Raw genomic sequence first — 25,323 nt, 5'->3', positions numbered from 1 at the left:
CCATAAACACTCTTTGCTATTTGTGATTCTCCTCGAATGCAGGCTAATGTCAAGCCTCAGTCCACATGGCCGTCAGCTCAGCCTTGTTTTATTATCACTATGGGAACGGACAATGCCTGACCCACGACTAAAGGAGCAAAGGGATTTGATCGATAGAGCGAGGCGATGTCAATCTTCGCTCAGTGAATAAATATGACCATTTGCAGACTGGAAAGATGAGCATGTTGGACTGGTGATTTGCCTGCATGAACAAAATACGTACATTGTTGTCAGATGAATACATGTACCTTGGCTCTGCACACATCAAATTACTATACCTGAGCATGGCTGAAACACTTCATGAAAAATACAATCTCCGCGGTCATGAACAGTCAGGATCATTCTGAGGGATGGGAAAAAAATAAAATGAAAAAACTGAAAAGAAGGGGGGAAAAGAGACACATAATTACAGAACACAATTACCTCAGCAGATGCGATAGCTTTCATATACAAACCCAAGCTCACTGGTTGAGTGCATGGACACACACAGCCAGGATCACCTTCTGCCTTGAACCTGAATAGCAAATGTGGGTAGCATAATAAAAATGGAGAGGGGGAAGCAAAACCATCTGTTTCAGGGTCCAGAGTTCACTCAGTTGCAGCAGGTGAGCATGCACAGGGACTGGGGAGTGTCAGCCACTGTAAATAATACTCACAGAGCAAAGCAGTGCAGGCAGCAGCAGCCAGAGGCAGAGTCTCGACATAGATACCCATCATGTGTGCATCTCAGCACTTTGGACATCTTAGATATCAGTATGATAACCTCAAGGGACACACGATAACAGCGTCAGACTTTACAAGGACAGAAACTTGATTTGAATGGTGGCAAACAAACAAGGATGTCTGCAAGCTCAATAAGCTCCTCTCTACATGCTGTTCTTTAGCTGTGAGGGTTGATAACTGATTTTTAAAAGGACACCAAGAGACTCTCAGTATATTTGTTGGTAAAAAGGTCATTTATTAAGGTAAATGCCACTATGTGTTGTGGCCCACGCAGGCCTAAAAATGAGGTATACTGAAGTTTCAAGTAACCTTTCATAGAACTTGCTTGTTCGGTTCAATTCAGACAGTCTCAGCCTGAAAGACCGAAGGAATCAAAAGCTTTATTGTCATATGCAGAAAGTTATCACTGCAATGAAATTCTTAGTTCTCCTGTCTGTCCTGGTGCAATCAATTTTTGTATTCTAAATATACTAGAAACCAAGTTAAATAAATTAAAATAGTGTAAACACAGGATAATATTATCTTAAGCAATATGTACAGAGAGAGAAATAAAAAAAATGTAGGCAAATATATACAAACACATTCATGTCCACTCATATGCATACAGTACATCTGCATGTATACATATCAGCACTCACATACATACTGTACATCATACATGCATACTGAGGCAGACAATATGATAACAATTGTGCTAAAAGAAATATTAAAAGTGATGTAAAAAGCAATGCAATATGACAAAGGGGGGATATTTATGTGCACATTTTACAAGTGTCTGCTTGTACAATATTTGGGCTTGCATTAAGTCCTTTGGGGTTGGGGATAGCATTGGGGAAGGTTTATTCAGCCTTATGGCCTGGGGGTAGAAACTGTCTTTGAGCTTTTAGGTCCTGCGTTTTGCTCCAAAGAGTGAGAGTGAGTAAGATGATTTTCTCGAGGATTCAGGGAAAACTTGTGAGGAGCAGGTTCATTTCTCCATCACAAAGTTAAACTTCAGCACAGGAGACATCTGGATGCAGATTAGCCATGGACATGCTGTCAGCCAGCTTGTCTAGCTGTCTCAAACACAAGTGTCTCTGTACACAGCAACAATGGCTGTTTGCAGACATTACATAATTAAAAGCCGATTTAGTGTCATTTTGTTACAAACAAGACACATTCTGTCTCTTTGTCTAAAGTATGCCATTGTACACGTATTCATCTATAAAACGTCTTCCTTTTCTTCTTGTTTTTAACTGTTGTTGTAGCTTCATTGTCTGCCTGTAGGTTTTATTTTGCCTTTAAAAGCCCAACCAGGGACGAGAACTGCAAATTATCTTTACCTAGAAGTTTACATAACTTCATCACATTATTTAATGTAACAATGTTTATCTGTATTGTTCAATATAGTACAATAAATGTGTTGAAATTATGGAGAGGAGTGAGGAGAGGAAGAGTCAAACATCTCAGAGAAAATAAAATTGTGATAGCAATATGCTACAGTGGTTACACATTCACCAAACTGTAAAAAAAAAAAAAATAATAATAATAATAATAATTAGAAATCTGACCGCCACAAAAGTATTTCCTCAAAGACCCACCGATCCACACCGAACAGATTGCAGTCATTTCTTTAAGATTCTAGGGAAAAGCACTGCATGGTTTTCAGGGACGAAAGGTTTTGGCGTTCTCATAAAGCATGAGCCAACAGAGAAAATGAATAACCTCCAGCGCTGAGAGTGCAGCAAAATGTTAAACCCACCTGATGTTGACTCGTCTGTGAAAGCTTACACCTTGTTGAAAACCATGCTTTCTTTGCATTATCCCCATTTGTATTGTTTCGTAACAACAGAGCAAAGGAACCATTACATCTAAATGACTATGGAATTACTCTTTCACAAGCCATTTCCAACCACTTGCCTCAGGCAGAGTTTGAAGGAAAAACACAATTTTTCAAATATCTAAGAGATTATGTTGCACTCAAATAAGAGGGCACATGAGAGACACATATAATCAAGACATTTCAATGACTTTAAAATGACCTCAGAGTTGATACTTATGCTGTCATAAGAAAACTGAATCACCCGATTGAGGAAATCTTAGTAAATCTTTTTATTATTCAGCAGGTCTTGCATAATACGTAACACTGAATTCAAGACGGCGAACACAGTTACAACACAAAGTACCACCGATAAGTGTCTTTATTGGAATATATACCATGTTTTACAGGTAAGACTTAAATAACTTGCAATTTTACACATTATCACAGACAAAGTGCTACTCCAATCACTGCACATCACATCGCACGATTAAATCAAATAACATCAAGAATAAAGTGGGATGTTTACAGATGAGAAGCCAGACATTATTGATCGAGTCATTACACGAAATGAACAGAATGACATACATACAGTACACACTCATCCACACATTAATCCATGAACATCCATGCAGAGGAACAGTTCAGGTTCGAGATTGAGATTGTTGCTCATCAGAGGACTGGAGTTGTTTTCCTAAGTATTCCCTGTGGAAGAAAGGGAGAATACATCAGGATACAAACAACAAATTACATAATAAAAGCTGCCATTTTTCTTCCAACGCAGCAACATGTTAACACTAAACCAATTATTTAATCATTTAACAATATAATCCTACCCAGCTGAAGTGTCCCACTGACAGATGTAACAGTCTGCAGGCAAAAACACAGGGAATTGCCGTGGCCGACAGCTAAAGGTGTCTGATATTTCACAGCAAGTTGTTTACTATCAGAGTAAGCTAATTATCTCAAACAGATTGCTCATGATCAGAATATGAGCTTAAATGGTTACTCTATCCCAGTAATGCTGCTAAGATGCTTTGACCCAAACCAGGCGACCTGACTCACTGATTTAACAACGTAATCCGCTGTGCATGTAGACACAGAGGCTGAACCTCACAATTGTTAAATACAGGGAATCACAACTGAGCTATTAAATGATACTTATAATGGCTCAGTGAAGGTGTCAAAACTAAAGGTTTGGACAAAGGGGAGCAGTTAAAGGCCCCTCGATTAAGAATAATAATAATAATAATCATGATGATAATGATAATACATTTCTTTTCTATAACACCTTTGATATATACAATGCAGTTCAAAATGATTCACAGAAAATATTTAAAAAATGCTCACAGAGCTGTATAGTCAAAGTGAAAAATAAATTAATTAATTAATGAAAAAATAAAATGGAAACTAATTTAAAAGTCAATATAAATGGATGAGAGAGAATAAAACAACAAAGTGATCCCCATGAAATATAAATGAATATAAAAGTTCAGAGAGTAGTAAGACATTCAAGATACAATTAATGAGAACAGTTGAAGAATAAGGAAATAAAATAATAAAGCATATAGCAAAAACAGGGAGCTGCAAACAATGGATTAAGATCAAGCAGAAACAAAAACAACAAAAACAAACAGATTAGACAGGTAAAACCATCTAGAAAGAGGCAAGGTTCTCAAACTAAGAGTAAGCCAGGCTAAAACCGTGTTTTGAGCTGTTTCTTTATTAAAGTCACTTAAAGAATCTGATTGCTGGATATACACCGGTAACATATTTTTGGGGCGCAAGGGCTTTGGGCTACAGTCTGCTTCAGCAAGTCTTTAATTAGTCCTTGGGCCTGCTCGTAGCCTGGACTCCGATGATCTTAGAAAGAAACAAAGTTTGATTTGTAAACAGTTCAGCACCGGAGAGACCAACAAGGCGACGAGGTGGTTGATGAGGATGTCCTAATCGATAGTATTGAAGGCTGTGCTTCACTCAAGGAATAAAAGGATGGGAACATTGCTGCCACCAGCATTAACCCTCAGATTATTAACGATTTTCACAAGAGCAGTTCGGTTCTGTCTCGCACCAAACTACTACATTTCAAAAACATTTTTCCTGCAGAGGAAACTGACTGATCTCTGTAAAGACTCATGGCAGGTGAGAAATTGGTCCAAAATTTCTTAAATCATTGGGGTTCCAGTTATTTTTCTTTGACAGTGATCCAACCACTGCTGTTTTACGAGGATCAGGAAAGGTGCCCGTTCTCAGTGACAGGTTCATATAGAAATAGAGTAGAAGAGAAATATTGTCATTACTTTGAAATGCCACATTTCGCTATTCTTGGTGGTAACATTTTCAAATATGTATGACACCCACCTTGCTGCTTCTGGAAATATGAAATGCCTCAGTGGCCGACCATGCAAAAGTCTAGCAAAGACTGCTCTTGAACAGAGAAAATAACTTTCTGTCTGCAAAACATGTGGACATTATCAAAACTATCAAAAAAGTATTCCTACTTTCATCTTTATGTATCACCCTTACATTGATTTACAAAGCACGGGAGGCTGAACTGAACAATTACCAGTTCTACTTATTTTAAATGAAACGAGTGACGTACATAAACTCAGGAGAATGGTCTCAGTTGAATAGTCAGTCGGCAGAATATTCAAAAACTGAATTAAGTGCCAAAGAGGGACACAATACGTTCTTTTCACCTGAATATTAACTCTTATTCAGGGCTAAATGGCTAAAAAAAACTTCTCTAAAATTGAGCTGCATATAAAATAGGGCCATCGAGACTACAGACTTTCAGTTGTTACAATTTGTGTCATGGCCAGCAATGGCAACAAATGGCAATGTTCAACGAGAGCTGATGCTTGATGATTAAAGGTTTTAAGGCATCATAATGAAATCCAGGAACCTAAATGGCTGGCCTTCTAAATATATAATATTCATTTTTTTTGTAGATGCAATGAAAGACTTATGCAATCTAATTTATACTGCTGAGAAGCAGTTTAGAAAAAAAAAACAAAAAACGGGTCAGCTTTGAAGAAAACGAAGATTTGAATTGTCTGCCTGCAGAACTACACAATTTTTGACAAACAACAATAAGAAAATTTCTCTCTTTCGAGTTTAAGTCCAAAGGAAAACAACCACACCTTTGCAGGTACAACACAATAAAAAAAATCAGGACTTAAGTAAATACCCAATCAATTGCTGGAAATCTTGCTCTTAGGGACATGAAGTCGTTTGCTGACACAGATTAGCGATTGTAGCCTTCACAGTTTGTGCTGAAGTCGAGACATTGAGGCCTAAGGCAACACTGAGACAAGGGCAGAGAGTGGCAGTAGGTGAGGGCCTTAAGAACAATGCTTAACACCAAGCCTCAGGGGAAGAAGTGCATTTGTGCATTCCTTAAATAATCACTGCAGTGCTTGTTCAATGTACTGAAAAGGGCTTTCTACTGAGGAAAGGAACTTCATGAACATTTGGACTATGGGTAAAAAAGTTGTTTGTATTAAATAAATACATCTTGGAGCTGTTTTGGGGGGTGGGGGGTGGGGGTTCAATTATTCCATTATTTGTATTTGGTGCTTTGGCATATTCAACAGAAACGGCACGTAGATGTGTAATGGTGGCTTCCTGATTCTAACATTCATCTCTGTCTGCTGTTGTCATGACAGCAGAGGCCTTTTCTAAGTAGGGAGGAGGGGATCTTTTCATGACAACAAAAGCTAAACAATCCACTCAAGGTGACAGTGGGTGTGGTGAGCTGCAATGCTGAAATATTCTACATGAGTTCAACATAGTGCATTACTGATGTGATGGTGAGCTATGGGGTCACAAGGTCATTGAAAAATCAAGGTCATATTTCCAAAAAACAAGGGGATTTTTAAAAAAATACCTCTCAGTCTTTTTATTCTAGGCCTGCACCCAAATTGTCCCATTTCCATAAATATGTCATGGGTGTATGCCGCAGCCAATGCTCTTCATGTTAAGAAACATCCACAGGGCGCCGCGGTGGATCACTGGATAAGAGTGTGTGCCATGTACTAAGGCTGAGTCCTGATCGCAGCGTCCTGGGTTTGAATCCGACTTCAGTTCCTTGTCATCCCCTCTCTCTACCCTGCCTTTCCTGTCTCTCTCTACTGTGACTGCCAAAAAAATAATCCTTTTTTTTTTTAAATAAATAAATAAATAAATAAACAACCACAGGACACAGGAACAAATAATTGCAGCCTAATAAACTCAACACGGCAGGGGAAAACCCTTGAGACAAATTTGTAATTTGTGATTCTGGGCTATACAAATAAATAAAATTGAATTGAATTGAATTGAAAACTAATCAAGGATTTCCATAATCATCTTTCACAAGTCTATTAGGCTGTATTGACAAGTAACACCTCAGTTCCATACATTCCTTACTGATGAAATATCAAATTGATCTTTGTGCTGCTGTCTTAAGGGCATTCATCTCTGTATGTCAAACGTCACTATGTGAAGTGGATCTGAAGAGGTTTGAAAAGGCTCTCTGTGTAGGTGTGGCATACCTTCCTAAGGATCTCAACTTCATGTCAAGTCAATGTGAGCCTGCACACTGATTGGTTGGTCATTAAAGGAAATCTGTGTGCAAGAATTCAATGACAGGCATATCAACAGAGATGTAAAAATGCTTCAATGTAAGGACTACCATGTTCTTTCCATTTGTAATCTGCATTCACATTCACCTCATGTTTGAATAGAAGATGCACTCTGTAATGGTTCAGGTACTACATGGTATGCTGCTAAGAGTCTCTCGATCAAAACAATAACAAAAGACTGAGCTTGATGACATTCTGAAGCAGCGTGGGATCATGGGAGCTGTCATCTTCATTGTTCGACAACCACCGCTGCCGATGAAAATCTATCTGATGTGGCTCAGGCAGAAGAACAAAAAAAATAGAGGTGAAATCATGTTCACGGCCGAGGTAATGTATTAATGTATTAATTTACTTCACACCATTTCATTCTAATGAAATAGCCTCACGTGACATTAGCGAACATAACATTAACGTGCTTGTCCCATAATCTTCTTGGGTTGTTTGGTTCACTGGTACTCTTGCGCTTTGCAGGGAAGTTAGAGCAACAAGAGGGCGTAAGAGGGACATGACGCCAGGTGACAAAATGAAATGCAACACTACCTTGACTGAAATTACAGATGTCTCTGGCTTTGAACACTGTTGGAAAAATTTCAACAAAATGTATATGTAGGTCTAGTTGCTTTTAGACATTTTAATATATAAATGTTACATGTTACGTCTTTAAGCTTCCAAGTGTGTGTCATACATAGTTTCACAAAATAGAAGGCTGAAGTGCTGTACAGTTTTAAGAGCTGGAAATATGAAGAGGTGGAAAGAAGAGCTGGAAATATGAAATATACTGATACATATATATACATATATATATATATATATATATATACATATATATATATATATATATATATATATATATATATATATATATATATATATATATATATACACACACATATATATAAAATAAACTGATAAAAATGAAGGAAATCTAAATTAATATAATTATTATGATTTGTGAGCTAGACTTTTGACTGACAAGGTGCTGCTTTCACATGCTGGTGCTGATGCATGATTTTTTTTCCTATCAATTTAAATCAAATCAAATCTGTCTTGAGGGCTTTTACCAGAAAGTATAGGTTATGAGAAAACTGGAACATCATCATCATCATCATCATCATCAAAAATTCTCAAATCATATGATGAAACCCAGATCTGCCACACCTTAAGGGCCTCACCTTATTTTCCCTCTGTTCAGGAAGTAAGGTCTTGATGAATAATTAAAAACACTAAGGATACAATTTTACATTGCAGGTTAATACCTTTAGTATCTAATTTGTTTGAGGGGGCCTTGTTTGAGGTGGCATCCTAGTTTCTGGGTCTGATAATGAGAAACTGGTTTTGTTTGTTATCTTTAAGCATAATAGTGATTTACCTCTCTGTGTGGTTAGAATAAAGGTTAACCGAGACTCACCCCTATTTCTGCTGTCCCCATTTTATCTTGAGTCAATAAAAAGAACAAAAAAAAAAATTCTAACCACACTTGAGTGAACATATAGTTTACACGGCACATTAAAATCACTTAGATGAAAAACAGCACTATACTCAGATATTTGATACAACATCTCCATCCGCGGTTGCTGAGTAAGCCAAGTGTGTTCTAGATACTGGCAGGAAAACAAACACATTTTTATGTTGTTGCTTTCTAGTATTTTAGAGTGTTTCCAGGGGATCCAATAGGCAGGGAAAAATAAGAAGACTCACACTGTGAGAGAGGCAAGTTGAGTAATAGGATTGGCAGACCCAGAGGCAGTGTGAAGAGTGATGCTGACTGGTGGGTTAAAGTATTGAGCAACGTTTAAGTAAAAGCTCATACAGGTTAACACTCGCCCATGGCTGAATATGTATACATAACATTTTTCAACATTTTTAATCCAATTCATGAGTACCCAGCTGCCAAAAATGTAAAGGTGGTATTTTTGTTGGCAACATCTTCGGTGCTAGGCAGTCATTTCTGTGTTTTTTGCCAGCACTTCAATGTCACTGGACTGGCAGCACCCACCAAACCCTGAACAAACAAGCATGGAGACTAGCTAAGCAACTGCAAATAACGTAACGACAGTTGGTGCCTACGAGTAACTGCAATATCGACACTATATAAATAAATTGAATTGAATAAGTTTAATAAAATGATGAGAAAACTATTTGGTTACATTATAACGGATGACTCATTACAGCAGATAGCAAGCAAATAATGTACTGACAAAAGGCAGTGGCTGCTAATAGTAACATTCGCTCCAGCCTTCATTATTACTTAGCAACAGATCTGGCAAGCTGCAACTCAGTTTAAGCACTGGTCCAACATCATAATGAAGTTACCCAGTGTGGGCTGTGGCTTTTAAACACAACTGAAATCCAGTGGCAAATTTTAAAAAAGCACCTGATGCAACATTAATCACACGTATCACTCCTCCGATTCCTCTCATCTTTGTGGAGTGCTTTTCATCTTGGAAAGTCAATGCTGATCATTTCACTACTTTTGGCTCACTTTAATTTTCAGCACCATTACCTTCCTCTAAGTGATTAATCAGCATGTTTTCCTTTTGACTTTCTGTTGACAAAGTTTGACTTTCTGTGGAGGACATTGATTTCATAGGTAAATGGCAAAGATTATTGCTTTGATTTTAGGAATCAAGGCTATGCTGAAAATGGACTAGGAGCAGTTTACATCAAACAGAAAGCATCACGAGGTTCATGAGGCTAGGCTTGTCTACATACCAGTTGTGGACCATGAGCTTCTGCACAGCCAACAGGGCGTTGTAGCGGACTTGCTGGTCCTCATGGTGCATGTGATTCATCACCAGTTGCTTCCCGCCCAGTTGCTCAATCACTCTGGAACAGAGAGACAGTGCAGGGTTTCATTCAGAGGAGTTGTCAGTCCAGGGGGCTAGTGAGAGGGAGGCCCAACTCAACACTACACCATCCTGTGGCTGACGTTTGGGCCAGATACTTAGCATAATGACAGAAAAATCTGAATTTGAACAAAAGGCCCTCCGTTATTCAGTCCTTTACTTCAGTATTGTTTTTGGAGCACAAACTACATAAAACTCACTCCACAAGTAATACTATAACCATGTTTACACTTTACCTTCTTACAGTCTGATATGTTTGCAACACCCTTGAATCTCTGTGACACAAACTTCAAGTTTTATTGCCCCATTCAATTAATCTTGTGTTTCTGGAACAGTGCCCTGAACACCTCGAGCTGCAAAACAGTTTGGCTCAGAGAACAAAGACTCTATATCACTGCCCTAACACCTAAACCAAAATTAGCAGAATCTAAATACAACCCCAATTCCAAAAAAGTTGGGACGTTGTGTAAAATGTAAATATTTCGAAATTTGAAATTCGTTTTTGGAAACCATGGACGCTGTGTCCTCCGCACTAAAGAGGAGAGGGACCATCTGGCCTGCTATCAGCGTAGAGTTCAAAGGCCTGCATCTCTGATGGTATGGGGGTGGATTAGTGCCTATGGCACGGGCAGTTTACACATCTGGAAAGGCACCATCAACGCTAAAAGGGATATACAAGTTTTAGAACAACATATGCTCCCATCCAGACAACGTCTTTCAGGGAAGGCCTTGCATATTTCAGCAAGACAATGCTAAACCGCATACTGCATCCATTATAATCGCATGGCTTTGCAGTAGAAGAGTCCGGCTGCTGAACTGGCCAGCCTGCAGTCCAGACCTTTCACCAGTCGAAAACATTTGGCGCGTCATAAAACAACAAATCCGGCAAAGAAGACCTAGGACTGTTGAGCAGCTAGAATCTTACATCAGACAAGAATGGGACAACATTCCCCTCCCAAAACTCCAGTAACTGGTCACCTCAGTCCTAAGACATTTACAGGCTGTTGTTAAAAGAAGAGGGGATGCTACACAGTGGAAAACATGGCTCTGTCCCAACTTTTTTAAGATGTGTTGCTGTCATCAAATTCAAAATTATCTTGTTTTTTTTCTTAAAATGGTGCAATTTCTTCGTTTGAACATCTAATATGTTGTTTATGTTCTGTTGTGAATAAAATATGGGTTTATGAGGTTTGCAAATCACTGTATTCTGTTTTTATTTACATTTTACACAACATCCCAACTTTTTTGGAATTGGGGTTGTAGAATGAATGAATGAAATGAGACAAAATAAAATGTCCTTTATTATTATTGTGTAATTTAGGTAAATCAATTTGATGCATCTCAGCTTAAGAAACAACAGCTGGTTGAGGGACTGATGGTCAGCTGATTGCATGGTTTCCTAGCGACAGTAATTTAAAAAAAAAAAAAAAAAAAAAAAAAACAACAGCACTCTGTTTTGTGGGCAGGTATCCACTGGGGGAAACCCTGAAATGGGAAAAGGCGATTTATTCACAGGTACTATTTACAGGTTTCAAGCCTTTCAGTGGTTCAGCTACAAGTAATAAAGATCAAGATCAATTTTATCAGTCCCAAATGGGCAATTGGTGCGGCAGTAAGACAATAAAAACAATGACAATGAAAACGATAACACAATATGTAAACCAAACACCAGAGGAAAGAAATTGACATTCTGGGTTCAGAGGATGAGAAGAGTCAGGCTGCATGCATCTGGCCTTTTTTTAAGTATCTCAGTGACTCTGAATGAGTCTGAATGAAGAGAAATGGGGCAGTTGTGAGAGACAAACATCAGACAGCAAGAAAAAGTGAAACCACAATTACTGTCAATCAGATGAAGTGCGTCTTGGCTGATGAGTGTCGGTGGATACAGAAAGGATAGAGGGAGGATGAGGAGGTTTCAAAACAAGAGTGAGATGACTGAGAGGATTACAAACTGGGAACAGAAGAGGCTGCCTGGGCTTGATCATTGCATCACAGAGAGGGAAAACAATCAATCTCATTTTCTTGGAGTCACATGGACAAGGGGAGAGAGGTTCTAATGACCAGCACCATCCATGTCTCTGGATATAAACAAGTCACACGTGGCTGGCGACAAAGACACATGCTGGATGGAAAACTGGCTACTTGGAAGTTGATGAAGTGTATTTATTGCTTTAAACGTGACCGGGAATATGCAGGAAACACAGAACAGTTAGGCTTTGTTCAGCCAGGCCAAATCTGTCTTTTGTCATATCCAGAGACTAGACTGTATCCAGATTGATTTTAGAAAGTCTGGACAGCAAAAAAACTGCATGGAATGTGATTTTTGCAAATCAGATTCAAAGCACATCTGGAGGTGGTTTTAAATGTGATTCCAGTTTCTACAGATGCCTCTCAGTTCGGATGCTCTGGACACTCAAATAGGATTTCAAAGTGTCTGTTACATCACTTGCAACGCGACACACAACAAGAGCAGATCAGAGCAGAATCCATGTTGCTGCTTGCATATGGAGGACAACTCAGAGTATAAAAGTCTGTGGACAGATGCAGAAATAAATTGTTTGGTGGCAGTTTCTGTACATTTCTCCTGCTTCCACATTAGAAAGCTGCATCATTTGTGCATGCAGTTACTGATGTTTACATTGTTACCATAGGACACCATGCAGATAGGTTGGTGATGTCTGGATGCATAAATCCCATCTGATCACTCACAAGTAACAGTGTGGATCGTCTGTCTTAAAGATCTGTTTTGAGAAAAAAATCTGATTTGCCTATAGTCTGAACAAAGCCTTCGACCAACTGGGAAGTGGCACTAATCTGGAGTGAGATCAAAAGCCCAGTGTGCATTTTGAGTAGGCTTACTTGTTCCTGTGTCTCATAGGGTTTAATTAAACTTTTTTTCTATCGGGCCACCTGCTGCTCCCTTGATTGAAACAGGTAGACTGCAACATAGTCAAAAGCTCATGTCTTTTTTCCTGGGCTTTGCTTTGAACAGATTTATAGAGTAAAATGTCTTACCGTTTGCCACGTGGGTAATGTCGCACGTACTCCCCAACGTCATGGGCTGCCACTGCAATAACCTGCGGGTCATCAGACACCTCCAGCAGCCTGGTTAAGATCCTGATGAAGGGAGGCAAGAAAGAAAGAAAGAAAGAAAGAAAGAAAGAAAGAAGGAAAGAATTGAACAAGAGAGGTCCGTGTACATCAACAGAAAAAAGATTCCATCACATTTCATGCGAAAAAATGAAAAATTACATTCTCACCAGGTGTTTCTAGAAAAATATGCTTTTGTGAGACAGTTTCATAAAAATAAATAAATAAATAAATAAAGTAGCTGAGGCAGTCTTTAGTCCATTAGCAAGAAGTGGATGTAGAAAAGCAATCTATAAGGAGGGGTATGTTTAATTAAGATTCAGTTCCAAGATTAATAAAGAATTCAACTATGTAAGTACATCTTACGCAGGGTGGGCCATGCTTTGGAGCTAGTACTTGTAGTTTCTACAGTGCATGTTCACTGGAGGGTGGCAACCCTTTCTCAAAATCCACTACAGAAGTGAGATGTGCTCTACAACTAAGATAATCGCAATATGTAAATTCAAATCATTTAGTAAAATTAGTGAAGCAATATAAGTAAACTATATGTTATGTTCAAGTGTCCAAAGACATGGAGAAGGCATATGGGAGAAAAAGCTCATGAAAGGCAACAGACAAACAAAATAATGTTTTGATGACAATAAATGCAGAAATCTGCCTATGCAACTTTGCTGCATTTCTTTGAATTATATAGTGGCCAATTTTGGAAGGCAACCACCTTCTTGATTTAATTAAAGTATACAGAAGTCCCAAATACTGATACCAGGGAATCCTAAAATGCCAGAAGACTATCTGACCTAGGGCAACCTCTGAGTGGATGACAGCTGAAGGTTCAAAGCAAAAGAAAAGAGTGACAGAATCAAAGAAAGAGACAGGTGATAAAAAATGAAAGAGAGGGCTAATTCAAACTGAGATGAAGCCTGAACTGATTACAGAGAGAGGACAGTGATGAGACAATGAGATGGGTAGATTAGGATTTTTACTGAATGTCAATAAGGTTGACAGAGAGCGTGACTGAAATGCCAAAGAACTCTGATATAAATTGAGGCCAGGACCTTTGGATTGGAGACACACCAAACATCGTAGGGAAAACAATGCAGGGACATTGCATGATTGTTTTAGATGGTGCTGATAAGTGTGTGTCTTACAAGAGCTGTTAAAGCATCTCATGTGTTTTGGTGTACCAGAATAATCTGTACTTTTAGCAGCATGTTTCTTCCCTTTTGCTGAAGCTTAGAGTTTTAGTCTCAAGGTGAGGATGAATAAAGTCTCCTTGAGGGTCATGGTGAATATAAAATGTATGGATACGCTGCCACGTGCAAGCATTCAACGTGCACTTTGCTTTGTTTGGGATAAAAATAAATAAATAAATAAATAAATAAAAAAAAACTTCAACAGGAGCAAAAATATAAAATCCATTTCTCAGAGGCCTTGTTTTGCGGTTTTGACCAATGTTTTCTTCTGACTTTTGTTCCAAAAATTTAATGTCTCAGCTTGCTGACAAGCTGAGACAAGATGCTTTACCTGCATCCTAATGGGACATAATGGGATTTTGGGTGTGGGCTGGATCCTCCATTGGTCCATCTCTGAGCCACAGTATAAAATGCATAGCTCATTTATAGATGGCATTGGAGACCATGTATTGAATTATCAGAGAAAATTTGAGTCATCACCCATCCAACATTTTTGAGAAAATAGAGAATTTCAAGTAATTCTCCTGAATTTGAAATGTTTTTCTGTTCCAACTTCTCCTTTGACTTCCACTTTGAAAAGTGGCTATAAAAAAAAAAAAAAAAAAAAAAAAAAAAACACCTCTATTTTCCAATTACTGATTAGGAAAAGATGACTCATATTTTATTTTAATCCTCAAGAACAAGACACAAATATCATAAAAAAACAAAAAAACAAAAAAACACCACCAACAACAACAACCATGAATGCCATACTGTGCGTAAGTATTCACATGGAGATTACACCTTACACCCTGAATTCCCACTGAGTCCTATTAAGATCTAGTGTGCGTTTCTGTTTTCAGCTTGTCAGTAAGAAACACAAATTAAAACAATGACTAAATAAAATCAACACATGGTCCACAATCACTAAATATAATATAAATATGAGTAACAGGTGATAAGAAATGTTGAGAAAAAATTTGCTAATGCAGCAGAGCCTCGCCCAAATTAAGCAAGAGGTGAAATGTTTATGCAAAATTCTATTGTTTCAAATAATTCTCTCATACCCAATTCTACAAATTTGTTTTGATTTGGACTGAACTGAGTGATTCGCAAAGAACTCAGACAATGAAAGCATTACATAACATGCTTACATAACATTTGTTTGTTTAAGACACCGTATGCTTTCTCTCCCTTACTTGAGTAGCTCATAGTTCTTCTCGTTCAAGCGGACAGCGTTCTCGCGCCAGAACTTCTCTGACTTGTGCACGGGGCTCCATTCCAGGCGGCCGGACTTCAGTTCTGAGCTGTACTCATCAAAGGAGCTGGTCAATAACAGGAATGAGAGAAAAGGATAAGTCTCATAAAACAAGGAAAGAAGAAGGTAGTTGAAAGAACATCCTGTCTATCTACCCTTCTGCGAACAAAATGTTACTTCCACCAATCCAGACCTGTTGTCGGGAGTATTGATTATAGTGCTATAGCCTGTTGTCTAGTGGCACGCGGAATAAGAACACAGAGTACTCTGAGCTCATGCAGGCATGTAATCAAGACAGCATTCAAACTCAAGTGCTACAGAAATATGTCTTAGGAACAGAAGTCAATTTCATAAAAAGTCGCACATTGCACAGAAACTCTTTATGAAATGAAGAGTTTCTGTGCAATGTGTATCACTGTACTAATGTAGTTTCTTCCAAGGCAAAAATGAAAGTCCTCTCTTTTTTTTTTTGTTTTATTTTGATTACAGACCATTACTGATAGCCAGCAGTTTGGGCAACTACCCTCAAGTTAATGCCCGTCATGTACAAACTGGAGTGTACCTGAGGTCCTGCACACTCTCTCCCAGCCTCTCCAACAGGAACTTGATATCGTCAGTGATATCCTCATCATCATACTTCTGCTGGTCAAGGTTCTCCAGCTGCTTCAGCACTTTGCACTGAATCATGGCCAAGGCATACTCTTGACGGGTCTCCCTCTCTGCAGACTTCTCTAGGAGATTCTGTGAAAGCGCAGTGTGAGGGTATAGTATTAGATTTTATTTTTAAAGGGTGCAAAATGCTCCAAACAGACCATAGAAATTTCATTCTGAAATATAGCAAAAAATGAAATAACTAGGGATATTAAGTCAAATAAATCCTTGACTGACATAATAACAATTATATAAATACCATTATTGTTATTGTATTAATAGTTAGACTGCTCCATATTTTTAAGATTTTGAATAATGAAATAATTCAGGTTATGATTTTGTTTCTTTCAAATTGCATTTCAAAAAGATGAATGGAGATCTGCAGTGCAAAATGAGAACAGTATCAAATTATTACAAATGTTGTTTGTGAAACAGGAGTCTTGGGATTATCAACCAGCAACTCAGTTTCTTGAAATAACAGAGTTTGCTTCAGGTGTGGATTATGATAGACAAAGTCCATTCCTTATGGATCACTGGAGCAATCATCCGAGAATCTGCTACAGCTGAGCACACAGTTCAATTATCTCAAGGATTTTTCCTGACACTCACTTGTGTGTACCACATTTATATATCTGTCAAGCACAACAGGTAGGCCAAGAAAATCTCAGAGAAAATCTCCAGAGCCTGTTTTATTTTGAAACCAAATGGCTATGAGAAATATACACCTAACCGAATAAGACAAGAGCCTGATTTTGAGAAAGCAATATGACTGCTACTGCTAATACAGCAGCAAGTTGGGCTCTAGGCATCACAAGGACCAAGCCTGCCTTTGAAAATGTGTCAGAGGACTTCCAGATGGTGATGATGTTGTGTAGTTTAAGTCCCATGTGGTGAGTAGATCCATTTTCATAATCAGGAGATTTGGGACAAATCTCAATATTCAGTCATTTCCTCTGCCACTGCACGTAAAAGGAGAATTTATACTACAGGTGATGTTCAGGATGGGAATCAGCTATTTATCCTCTTGCGGAAAATCAAGAAACCATTCAAAGTTGCTTATCCTGTCTGTATGTGTTTTGTGCATTTGAAAAAAAGGATTATGACCATGCTCCCAATGTATGATGTGGAAGACGCTGCAAGAGTATGGGATGCCAGGGTCACTGCTGTGTGCTGAGCAAGCCATGTGCACCGTTGGGATTAAGTCAAGCACCTGGGCACCAGACTGTGACAGTGCCTTGTCCCCACTCTTTCTTGTGACATTCATGTAAAGGACATCAAGCCAAGGTGTGGAGAGTGTCCAGTTTGGTGACATTAGGGTGTCTCTGCTGTTTGTGGATGATGTCATGTTTCTGGCACTGTAATGGTCTGCAAGTGTCATGCAGTCAGGATGAGGATCAATATCTCCAAATTCAGGGCCACATTTCTCTCTTTGTGGTTCACCCCATCCAGGTAAGGACAGAGCAGCTGCCCCAAGAAGAGTTCCCGTAAATTTCCATAAATGAGGGTAACAAGGACTGGAAGACTGTCTGCTGGATAGGTGCACTGACTGAAGTAATATGGGTGCTGTATCAGATCTTGCAGATGCCTTGCCAAATGCTTTGATATGACAGCTATGCTGACTTTGGAGACGTAGGGCCCTATCTTGCGCCAGACTCCCTAAACCCGCTATTTGCGGATTTAGGATTTAGGAAGAGGTGTTCCCCCGTAAAAGTTGCTATCTTGTGCACCTCCCGCCATCCGCAAAACACCTGCGCTACCCGCTATATTATGCATAGGCGTGTTTTGGGCGTTACGCCAGTTAAACCAATCAGTGTGCCAGGTGCCATTGCCTTTAAGGGCAGTCTGTCTATCCTAAATCCTAAATCCTAAACCCGTGATGGAGAGAGGGAGGGAGATTTTCTCAGGGCTTCTACTGAGGCTAAAACAAGTTGGCTTTATATACATATTATATATTATATTATAGGCGAGTTAATTCGGGAGGTGGAGCCACATGTGTCCAAGTGGACGTGTCACAAGATTGTACTGACTGAGTAAAATCCCCGGGCCACACCACACACACACAAGAGGCAGAGGTGGAACTATGTGTAAACTAATTTATTGACAAGGTAGATTGGGCAAATAAAATATTAAAAATAAAAATATAGCACAACTGCTGGCTTATGATAAAACAATAAAACGTGCTGGCGTAAGTGTCCAATTAAAACAGTCTTTCCTCTAAACAGTCTATATGAGTAATATACTCAGTCCATTCCGGCGGCGTCCCGGTATCAGTCCGACCGTGTGCGTGGTGAGGCTCCGTCGGGGCGCGCATTGAAGCCGCCTGGGCGCGCTCTCGGAACAGCCCAAACTTTAGGGATAGCGGATAGCGGGTGGTCCTGACCACCCGCTATGTGTGCGCAAGATAGCAACTTTAGGGATAGCGCATGAAACACGCCCACGGACACACCTCCAGGCGCAAATGACGGAGTCGGCATAACGGATAGCGGGTAGCGGGTGGCGCAAGATACCGTTTAGGGATAGCGGAAGTTCCTAAATCCGCAATTTGCGGGTAGCGGGTAGTGGCAGCGGATAGCGGGTGGCACAAGATAGGGCCCGTAGTGGCAGATACAGTGAATTAGCTTTGTGGGGAATTCAAAGCAGGAATCGTGCATGCCCTGGAGGCAAACATGATACAGCAAAGTAAATAACATTTCCTCTTTAAAAAGGCCATACCAGTGATTTTGGATGTTTGAACCGTTTGCTAAATTTTACCCACATTTTAACATTGCAATAAACCATTTTGAAAACCATGTTGGGGGTACTAAAGATTTCACAACATATAATCAAAACCCCTCACCTTCTAAATATAAATTTTTGGTTGAGAACCCACATTATAATGTTCTTTATAAACCACAGAACTCATAATTAGCTGCGTAAAGCATAGCCAAATCAGACTGTTTCACTCTGCCCAATTTAAAGCCATCAGAACAACAACAGTGCTGCTGTTTTTAGGAAAACTAATGTGGATGACTTTATTACAGTGATGAAATCCTGCTGTGAGGAAAGTTTCAAGTCTCTGAGAGTTCATTTTCAAACCATAATGGAATGAATGGAAACCAATGCCTGGATAAATGGCACAAAAACTGTACTGCTTCAGGACATGATTAGCAGAAGCATTAAATGTATACATTTTTTAAATATTGCACTAAATGTGCAAAATCACTGGAATGGTCCTTTAATTTCTTTACTTTAATCGAGATGCTACATTTAATTTACTGAGACACAATAAAGCTTACTTTCAATGTTACACTGACCACAGCCACATACTGACACAAATAAATGGGCCAACAGTACGAGAGAAATGCCTACTTCAAAGTTTGGTTTAAAAATCAGCCAACTTTCCTCCTTACATAACATGAGCCGAAGCTGAAACTCATGTTTCAATCATGTAATCAAAGTCAGCTACACACCATTGTGTTCTGAGCAAATTGCCACAGACTGGCTGGGGTGGTCAAAGTCAGAACATCATACACATTTTTCATTTCAAATGTCTCCATTTTTCCCAGACCATAATTATCTTAACTGTATTTTTAAGGTTATGTTTGAGATTATTATTTGTGTTGATGGCCGTGAGGCACTGGAACTGTCGACTGCATTCTACAGCAAAGGATTATTCTTGTAAGCCAAAAATTTCAAAATACAGTATATGTGAAACGACAGAGGGACCTCTATCTATACAAAATATATAAATTTTTCATCTTTTCTAAACTAAGCACTCAGCCTTCTAAAGACCTGAAAATTGCCAAATTGTGTTTCCATACATTTCCAGAATTTCCAGACAAGTGCTAGAACCAGATGTGCAGGGATGTATGGACACCCAGATTTTCATTATGCCACTATGAAAATTTCCATATCCCCTGAAATACTAAAAGACATTAAAATGTACCCCTTAAATGACTTGGTATCTGCAGTTAAAATGTATTTTGAAATGACTCTGGATAACTACAATATGTCAAAGCACAGTGGTCTTCTAATTCAGCTTGGGTGATGTCATATCTGACATTTTGACATACAATGTTAGTCATGTTTACCTGACATTTTTCCATTATCATAATATAGTGAGGAGCTAGGAGCATTGGTGAATATGATGAATCACAATTTGTTTAAAAAGAAACCACAAACTAACAGGTGACAACTTAATTGTTATAAAAAATGACTTTGTTCCTCATCAACCCTTTGACAAGACAGAGGAATTACTATACGTATATGGAGCTGTGTTTGTGGCATTTGGAAAAATGATATGTGCAGATTTGTATTTTGCACGAAAATATATAGTTAGTTTTGCAAAATTATCAACAGTTCAGATCGCTGCATTAAGTGTGGACCTTTGTTTGGAGAAATCGTGTGAAATTAACTGAGATAAACTGTAACGTTACTGAAAGGCACCCACAAATTCTATTTAGCCATTTAATTTAAAAAACTCTGGCTCCATCACTGGTTGAAACACTGTCTGAGTCACTGAGTTTCTCTAGTCAGAAAGTGCTTCAGTAAGGGGAGATGAATGGAGCCATGGCCCCTAATTCAATTCTGACAAAACCATGGCACAGAGAATTCATTACCTGGTATAAATGCAAACAGCAGAGCAGGGCCAGAGCACAGCTCTTAGGTCTAAATTAAATATTCACTAAACACTATGAACAGTGACAGCAGAGAGCTGAAAGGCCAGCAGAACCGTAAATTGTATTTATGTATCTTTGATGGGCTTGGTTACTTTATGGGCTGCCTTATTTTTTGTTAAAGAATTGTCACTGCAGTTGTGTTTTATGTTAAATTGCAAAACCTAACTGAATGCAAATATTCAAGGGACGCAAGACTAAAAAAAATACAACTGCAGAATAACTTGAATAGAGTACAAAAGTGTTGGCAGTAACTCATAATCTGCAGTCCTTTTCAAGTCTTTTAGCATGCTGAATTGCTAAACATGTTGCCAAAAAGGTGGGATAAAGGGTCAGAATACAGACAGAGACCAAACAAGTTAGCTCATTATAGAAAAAAATGATGATGCCAGTGGTAGTATTGCTACACACAGAGAGAATAGGGAATTCTTTACTATCTTTCTCCACATACCCGAAAGGCAGCCAGAATGATTCGCGTGACCTTCTCCTTGACAGACTCCTGGAGAATATCGGACAGGACTGGCACCAAATTGTAACGCCGCAACTGCTCGCAGAGCTGGGGACTGAAGGCCAGCAGCCAAACACAGAAGATCATCTGGTACTGGAGCTGGAAGCCGCACTTGTTGCTGAGCACAGCAGTGATGCTTGAAAATGAAATGAAAAAAGTGAAAAATGAAAAATGGAAAAGCAAAAGTGCAGTACAGAGGACCTGCATCTGCATTTACCAAATGTTCACTACTTAATACCTAGAACCTATGGTTGAAACAAAAAGTACATTGAGGGAAATTCTATTTTCATCTTTTGATAATGGGTCCATTATCTTTTGATGACAGCAAGTGACAATTTCAAAATAACACATAGTACTCTGCTATGATAATGACTACAGCTAGATGGTAAGTGGTACAGTTACAAAACTAGGACGGTTCAGTACGGAGATAGGTCCGCAGAGAGGTGTAGTTGTTATCCAATTTGAAACCAGGTTAGCTGTCCAAAACTGTATCTCCCTCACCAATGCAGGTGAAAGCTTGCAGAGACCATTAATAAACTGAGTCACTCCAGCTTTTAGCTAAAGGACACAATTTTACAGTCAAAATGAAGAATGCTGATTTTTCTGTTAAAATATTTCCTTTTGCATCCTTCTATATCACACTCAACTCCTTTCCTGTGTGAATGTGGCTGTAGTGTGTGTCATGTTCATGCAGTGTGGGATGTGGTTTTTGAGGCTGTAAATGCAACTGCTTTCTATAGATTTTCACTGTTTAAGACAATTATTCTCAGGTTGTTCACACTTGCACTTAGTGGATATTATAGGGCTTTTGACTTGGCAGGTGCTCTTCAGTTGGGCAGGTGAATAGTAGATCTCAAACATAAACCAAGGAAGTCCTATACTCTTTGTAAAAAGTGCAGACAGCCAAGGAAAAAGGAAACTGAGGCACTCCGTCTTCAGGTAAACAATAATTATTTTTTAGTGAATTATTTTGGAGCAAGGCAACTGGCAGACCTACTCGAAGAAGACTGTTGGTCGATACGCGTAGGTCTGCCAGACCTGCATGTATCGACTTCCTTGGTTTATGTTTGAGAAAAAAAATGTGTACTTGCGTACTGTCGCTTGAGTTCATTCGATCACTGTCACAGTCTATGTAATTTACAGAAACACTTAAGCAATGGCTTGGCTGTTTGACTGCTGAGCCCTATCTCAAATCCAAAATTAATATAATCATATCTAAGCACTGACCTGCTCAATATCTTAATTGTACTCAATCACTAAATATGTATCAAGATTCATCAAGTTCAATCAAGTTGTTCAATCAAGAGGGACAGTTTCACATCCCTTGTAATTCTATATAAAATGCTATAGCTATATAAAATGTCCCATTAAATTTTCAATTTAAAGACTCCATGCTAAATTCACTTAAAACACAGGGACTTCATTTCATAATTTTATTGGTTTTCAAAATCATGTATGCAGATAGTATCTTTTGAACAGGCCATTATCACTCTACAGAGGTTTTCTTTATAACAACACATATTACATATAAATGTTATTTTGTCCATGAAATAAACTATTCAACAGCCTGATGGCCTGTAGACTCTGCTTATGCAAGCCATTAGGATACTGAACAGTCTATAGTTTGTTTCATAAAACTATGTCACTGCCAGTTCAAAAACAATGGCGTACCATAAACTTGATTTCACTTTCATGCCCTTTTTGCATCTGCACTCCTTTTTCCTGTACTCATCCTGCACTCATAGCACTGAGTCACTTCAGTGCTATCAGGGCTGGTGTGCCCAAACAGTACTCTCCTATACCACAGAACAACTGTACTGTACTATTACTGTTATTATTATTATTATCTTCTTTAACCTTTGTATTTTATACTGCTTATACTATATGTAACATATTACGTTTTATTCTTTATTCTAGTTTATGTTTTATTTTTCTACGAACTAGACTGTAAAACAAACAAACAAACAAAAAACACCTTCACATTGCCAGACATATTGTCCAGTTACATAATTTTACCTGGAAAAGAAATTAAATTAATTTTATATAATTTACAGACACTGTAAAAACAAACCAATGTACCCAAAGGAAAAAAAAAAAACCTGTATAGGAAGCCTGTATATAAGGCACCATTACTCACCAGTTCACACCATCAGCCTCGACCCAGGCAAATCTATACTCATTGACCCTCAGCATCAGCTGAAGGCACCCGGCCACACACTGGACATACTGAGAGCTCTGCAATGGACAGAGGCAAAAATGTCCTTAAACAGGAACGTATCACTTAGCACTGCAAGGAATACAGGCAAATGTTAGAAGGTCAGGTATTAGAGAAGTTCATTCTGAGGGATGTAGTAGTTGACAAGCAGAGACAGCACATGTGAAAAGACAAGTCCAAAACTTGCATTACCATCACCTACTGAACCCGAGGCATTGCACATGCAGTCTACAGTATAGATTGATTCATGCTAGATCACGGACGTACAATACAGAGAAAAGGGAGGAAGAGTGTCCCATCACACCTGAGCAGAATAATGTGAATAAAGTAGAGATTAGAGTGGAGGCAGCTGAGAGGAGGAAATAGATGAAATTAATCTGTTAAAGAGAAGCTGTTTGATAAAAGCAGAGAGGTCCAGCATTAAGAACAGGCAAGAGGGAAACCGTGAAGGACAGAAAAGTGGAGAAGGGTAGATTACCTGGTTGAAAATGCAAAGGGAAAAATGTTGCTCTGTTCGGTTATTAAATGGCACTCGTGACGGCAGATTTCTGATCATGCTAACCCCTAACCCTAAGAATAATGTCACCACATTAATATGCAATGGTGGGAAGTTGCGGCTGATGTGTGAATGCAATTTCCCTGTCTCCCTCTCATTAAAGGGAAAGTGGTTCTGTTCATGCGCTTTGGGCATTGGGGAAAAGTGGCATATAGTCTGGCATTTCCCACTTGTACAGCTAAGCCCAGCCAGTGGCAGCATCACAACACCATGCTGTCTAAATGGAAGAGTTCCTGCCGGATGCCACAAACATGTGCTCTACAATCCCAGGTCCCCAGCAAAGAATCTGGAATTATTATTGAGAAAACGCAAGTGCAACAACAGGATGGGAGAGAAGAAGGGAGAGAAAAGATGTGAATGTCCAGTGACAGCCAACAGAAGCCAGGTTGCACATACCCTGCTGTTTTTTGGAAGCATCAGGGCAATTTAAGATGCACTTCACTCATACTCACTTCACTTGGGGAAATAGTTCCTGCGCCTGAGCTTGTTTCTGGACCTGTACCATGTAGGTTCTAATGAGAGATAAACAAAAGAAATAGGTGCAAAATTGTTGGCACATATTCCACTGCTTCCAGTTGTCTTACATTGCAGTGGACTATATTATGTGCTGCCAGCTCGACCATGAATCCAGTTCAGCAAGAATGCATGATCACTGATTCGTTGACTGGCTGTTGAAGAAAGAAATTAGAATGAATTGTCATTTAAAGAAGGATTAATACCACTGTCTTTTGGTACCTTATACACAATATCATATTTTTGTTAATTTGTGCTCGTGATACTTGGATTTTAACACATTTTTCAACAATGATACAGAACAAGTGCAACCCTGAGAGACTGACAAAACCATGCTTTCCGAGTAGCTGGCTATAAATGAATACAATATAACCTGTATATTTTTTATTATCCAGATTTTGGAAAGAATTTCTGGTGGACAATGCAGAAAAGTGACCCCAACTGTGACCTTGCAATATTCTGTTGTTTTATCAACCCACTCCATGGTGTATGCCTCTGCCAAGGCAGAGAGATCACCGACAGTCGAGCTCTTTTAGCAGAACCATTTCAAGATCTGACAAGTCTGCTCAAATTTGACACAGCATGACATGAAATTTCAGCATGACTCTTCACCCAGATGGCCATGAAAATGCCGCAGTAGCCTGAGGTTTTAAATTTAAAAATACAGGCCCTGT

The 25,323-nt window shown here is 38.9% G+C and overlaps 2 protein-coding genes across 3 annotated transcripts in view; one reads left to right on the top strand and one right to left on the bottom strand.

Moving 5' to 3' along the window:
• Positions 1-2,911: 2,911 nt before the first annotated feature.
• Positions 2,912-25,323, bottom strand: part of atp6v1h (ATPase H+ transporting V1 subunit H) — a 30,492-nt gene continuing 8,080 nt past the window's right edge. The window contains exons 7-14 of one of the 2 annotated variants that reach the window (XM_030074083.1): positions 24,589-24,648; positions 23,503-23,600; positions 21,309-21,501; positions 16,114-16,292; positions 15,493-15,618; positions 13,047-13,148; positions 9,898-10,011; positions 2,912-3,265 (exon numbers count right to left, since the gene is read on the bottom strand). In XM_030074083.1, the coding sequence (XP_029929943.1) occupies positions 3,205-3,265; positions 9,898-10,011; positions 13,047-13,148; positions 15,493-15,618; positions 16,114-16,292; positions 21,309-21,501; positions 23,503-23,600; positions 24,589-24,648 (933 nt within the window). In that variant the 3' untranslated portion in view covers positions 2,912-3,204. The remainder of the gene's footprint in view (positions 3,266-9,897; positions 10,012-13,046; positions 13,149-15,492; positions 15,619-16,113; positions 16,293-21,308; positions 21,502-23,502; positions 23,601-24,588; positions 24,649-25,323) is intronic. The other variant, XM_030074084.1, reaches the window with a different exon arrangement.
• Positions 17,595-25,323, top strand: part of rgs20 (regulator of G protein signaling 20) — a 30,186-nt gene continuing 22,457 nt past the window's right edge. The window contains exon 1 of the mRNA XM_030074090.1: positions 17,595-17,680. The gene's annotated coding sequence lies outside the window, so the exon portion shown is untranslated. The remainder of the gene's footprint in view (positions 17,681-25,323) is intronic.

Source organism: Myripristis murdjan, chromosome 17, assembly GCF_902150065.1.
Source record: "Myripristis murdjan chromosome 17, fMyrMur1.1, whole genome shotgun sequence".
In the NCBI taxonomy this organism is placed as follows: domain Eukaryota; kingdom Metazoa; phylum Chordata; class Actinopteri; order Holocentriformes; family Holocentridae; genus Myripristis; species Myripristis murdjan.
The sequence above is the reverse complement of the archived record's forward strand: the minus strand, read 5'-3'. Positions and strand labels throughout refer to the sequence as shown.